Source organism: Lolium rigidum, chromosome 5, assembly GCF_022539505.1.
Source record: "Lolium rigidum isolate FL_2022 chromosome 5, APGP_CSIRO_Lrig_0.1, whole genome shotgun sequence".
Classification (NCBI taxonomy): domain Eukaryota; kingdom Viridiplantae; phylum Streptophyta; class Magnoliopsida; order Poales; family Poaceae; genus Lolium; species Lolium rigidum.
The window spans coordinates 265368391-265371712 of record NC_061512.1 but is presented as its reverse complement, the minus strand read 5'-3'; the positions used below and the strand labels follow the sequence as shown (position 1 = coordinate 265371712).

General features: G+C 47.1%; 1 protein-coding gene across 1 annotated transcript; it reads left to right on the top strand.

Moving 5' to 3' along the window:
- The first annotated feature begins 401 nt into the window (after positions 1-401).
- On the top strand, positions 402-3322 carry LOC124657614 (wall-associated receptor kinase 3-like). The gene is made up of 3 exons (XM_047196137.1): positions 402-1422; positions 1767-1922; positions 2099-3322. The coding sequence occupies exons 1-3, from the start codon at positions 402-404 to the stop codon at positions 3304-3306; spliced, it is 2385 nt and encodes a 794-aa protein (XP_047052093.1). The 3' UTR covers positions 3307-3322.

The following is a 3322-nucleotide window of genomic DNA, read 5'->3' as shown; positions in this document are numbered from 1 at the left end:
ATATAAACCTTAAGCCTTGAGATGAAGGTAGTAGTAGTCTAAAAAAAAGTTGATACTTTGGTCTAGCACTCCGAGAACCCTTGACAGGAAACTATATAATATGCCCTAGCTTTACAGAGGAACTCTCTGCGCGAAGTATGCATATGGAATGTGAAGAAACAGAGTGTGCACATATCCAGAAGCAGCTAAATAATGAAGCGCGTGTTTTGTGTGCACAACATGTCAACACGGATGAACTTCGAATCAGTATCATTATAAAACTGGATCGACGCGGATTGCCCAATCTAATCCGTATTTTATGCGTTTGGTGGAGCCCTAGCGTAGTGCGTATATATTATCACACTATTAGTGTACTAAGGCTCAAGCAAGAAGAACCACGAACCAACTACTGATCTACTGTGATGCGAAGCTCGCTGTCCATGTCCATGGCCGTCGTGGCGGCACTGCTGCTCTCCATGTCTACGGCGGCGACAGGGCGGGTGCCGGTGGCCCTGGCGCCCGACTGCAAGACCACATGCGGCAAAGTTACGGTCCCGTACCCGTTCGGCATGGGACCACGGCATTGCTACAGGCAGCCAGGCTTCAAGCTCATCTGCGACTACGGGAGCAAGCCCCCGAAGCCGTACCTCGACGTCGACGGCGGCCGCGAATTCGAGGTCACCGACATCTTCCTGGAGAACAGCACGATGCGCGTGGTGAGCAGCCACGGCCTCAACATGAGCGGCACTGGAGGCAGCCGGTGGAGCCTCGGCGGCCGCAGCGCTGCAGGCGCAGATGGCGCCGGCGCGACGACGCTGCCTTACGTGCTGCTGAGGGGCTACAACGAGCTAATCATCACGGGGTGCAACGTCCTGGCGACGCTGGTCGGGAACGGCCGCATAGTGAGCGGTTGCGCCTCCTTCTGCTCCTCCACCGACGACCACGGCAGCGGGGTCACCGGCTCCTTCAATCCCGACGGCAACATCTGCTCCAACATCGGCTGCTGCCAGTCCGAGATCCCCGTCGACTACGCGTCGTACGATGTGCGCCTTAGGCGACTCGATCTCGACGACGACGGCACCTTCCCGAAGAAGAAGAAGAAGAACAGTACTACGGCGGGCAGCCAGTTGCCCGTGAACGTGATCATCGCCGCGAGGGACTGGCTGACGCAGGACATGGCCATGTTTCTGAACAACCCAGAGTTTAGCCCGCGGCCAAAGACTGGGCTCGGCCGTGTGTCCGTGATTCTCCGGTGGACGGTGCCGCACGGGTCGGTGGTCTCTGATTTCGATACGCGGGAGTGCCCCCGTGACGCTGCCAGGAGCATCTGTAAGAGTACCAACAGCCAGTGCAGCGACGAGGCGTTTGCTACCTTCAGAGGCTATGCATGCAAGTGCAATGAGGGCTACCAGGGCAACGCTTACCTCACCGACGGATGCCAAGGTACCAAAACCTACTTAATCACTTGCTTTTTTTTAGGAAAAAAAAGCCTACTTAGTATCGTATTTGTGTACTACTACCTCTGTTCATTTTTGCATGTCAAAAGTTTGTCTAAATTCGAATGTATCTACAGTTCTACACACATTTTAGTGCATAGATACATTTGAATTTAATTAGACGAACCTCCGACATCTACTAATAGACGGAGGTAGTATTTCGGACATGCTACCACTATTTTAATTTATGTATTTACATGCTATCTCAAGGTCAACTAATAGATGCTTGTTATTTCTAATAAAGTTTATTTGCAAGGAACTAATCAACTTGACTATATTACACATATATAGATATAGATGAGTGCAAGCACAAAGAAGAGTATGGCTGCTTCGGCAAGTGCGGCAATACGATCGGATCATTTGATTGCTCGTGCCCACCAGGGTACCACGGAAACGCGACTCGACGACATGGTTGCATCAAATCCGTTACTAAAAACAAGAATACAGGTGAGCACCTCGAACTACCAAAAGTTGGCTAGATATTTCACGGAAAAGGCCATTCTTTGTTGAAATTTTGTCCAGCTTAACTTGCTTTTCTTCTGTAGTCATGTTCATAGAAAGTCTAGACATAATAGCAATAGTTAATATAGTTTTCAGGTCCTGATCTCTATATTCATGTTCAGGTCTCAGCGTCACTATAGGAGTTTCTTGTGGGGCTGGTCTGGTACTTTCAGTTCTTACCGCATTTTTCATTTACAAAAAACTGAAAAGTCGGCGGGCCAAAATGTTAAGGAGGAAGTTCTTCGAGCAAAATCATGGACAATTGTTGGAACATTTGGTGTCTCAAAAAGCTGGCATTGCAGAAAGAATGATTATAACATTGGATGAGCTAAAGAAGGCCACACGCAATTTTGATGAAGATCTTGTGGTTGGTGGTGGAGGACATGGTACCGTTTACATGGGGATTCTATCAAACCAACATATTGTGGCCATCAAGAAACCAAAGAAGCTTGTTCAAAAGGAGATCGATGAGTTTATAAACGAGGTAGCTATCCTATCACAAATAAACCATAGAAATGTGGTGAAACTCTACGGTTGTTGCCTCGAAACTGAGGTCCCCATGTTAATTTATGAATTCATATCAAATGGTACCCTTTCTGAGCATCTTCATGTAGAAGGACCAAAATCACTTTCATGGAGCGACAGGTTGAGGATAGACATTGAAACATCTAAATCTATTGCCTATCTTCACTCAACTGCTTCGATACCTATCATCCATAGGGATATCAAGTCTGCTAATATACTGTTGGATGATAGTCTAACAGCAAAGGTAGCAGACTTTGGAGCTTCAAGATGCGTTCCAATAGAAAAATCTGGGATAACAACAAAGGTTCAAGGTACAAGAGGATATTGGGACCCTGCGTGCTTTTACACAGGACGGCTCACCGAGAAAAGTGATGTCTTCAGCTTTGGGGTTGTCCTTGTGGAACTGCTAACCAGGAAAAAACCATTTGAATATTTGTCTTCGGATGATGAGGCTCTAATTGTACGGTTTGCCAGATTATTTGCAGAAGGAAACTTGGTGGAGATATTAGATCCACAAATTGTGGAGGAAGGAGGCCATGAAGTAGAAGAAGTGGCAAATATTGCTGTAGCATGCATAAAATTAACACCAGAGAGTCGTCCGACCATGAGACAGGTTGAGTTGACACTAGAAGGCATCCGTGTAATTCAGGAGGGTACTTTGGATAATGTGGTGTCCAACAATGTTTACACAACTGACATTGGGATATATGATTTGTCTGCTATAGATAGAGGACGCAGCGAGGGATCGACCAGATGTTACAGTATGGAAGAAGAGATTGCATTTTCCGCAAGGTACTCTCACTAGTTCTATTTACCTCGGA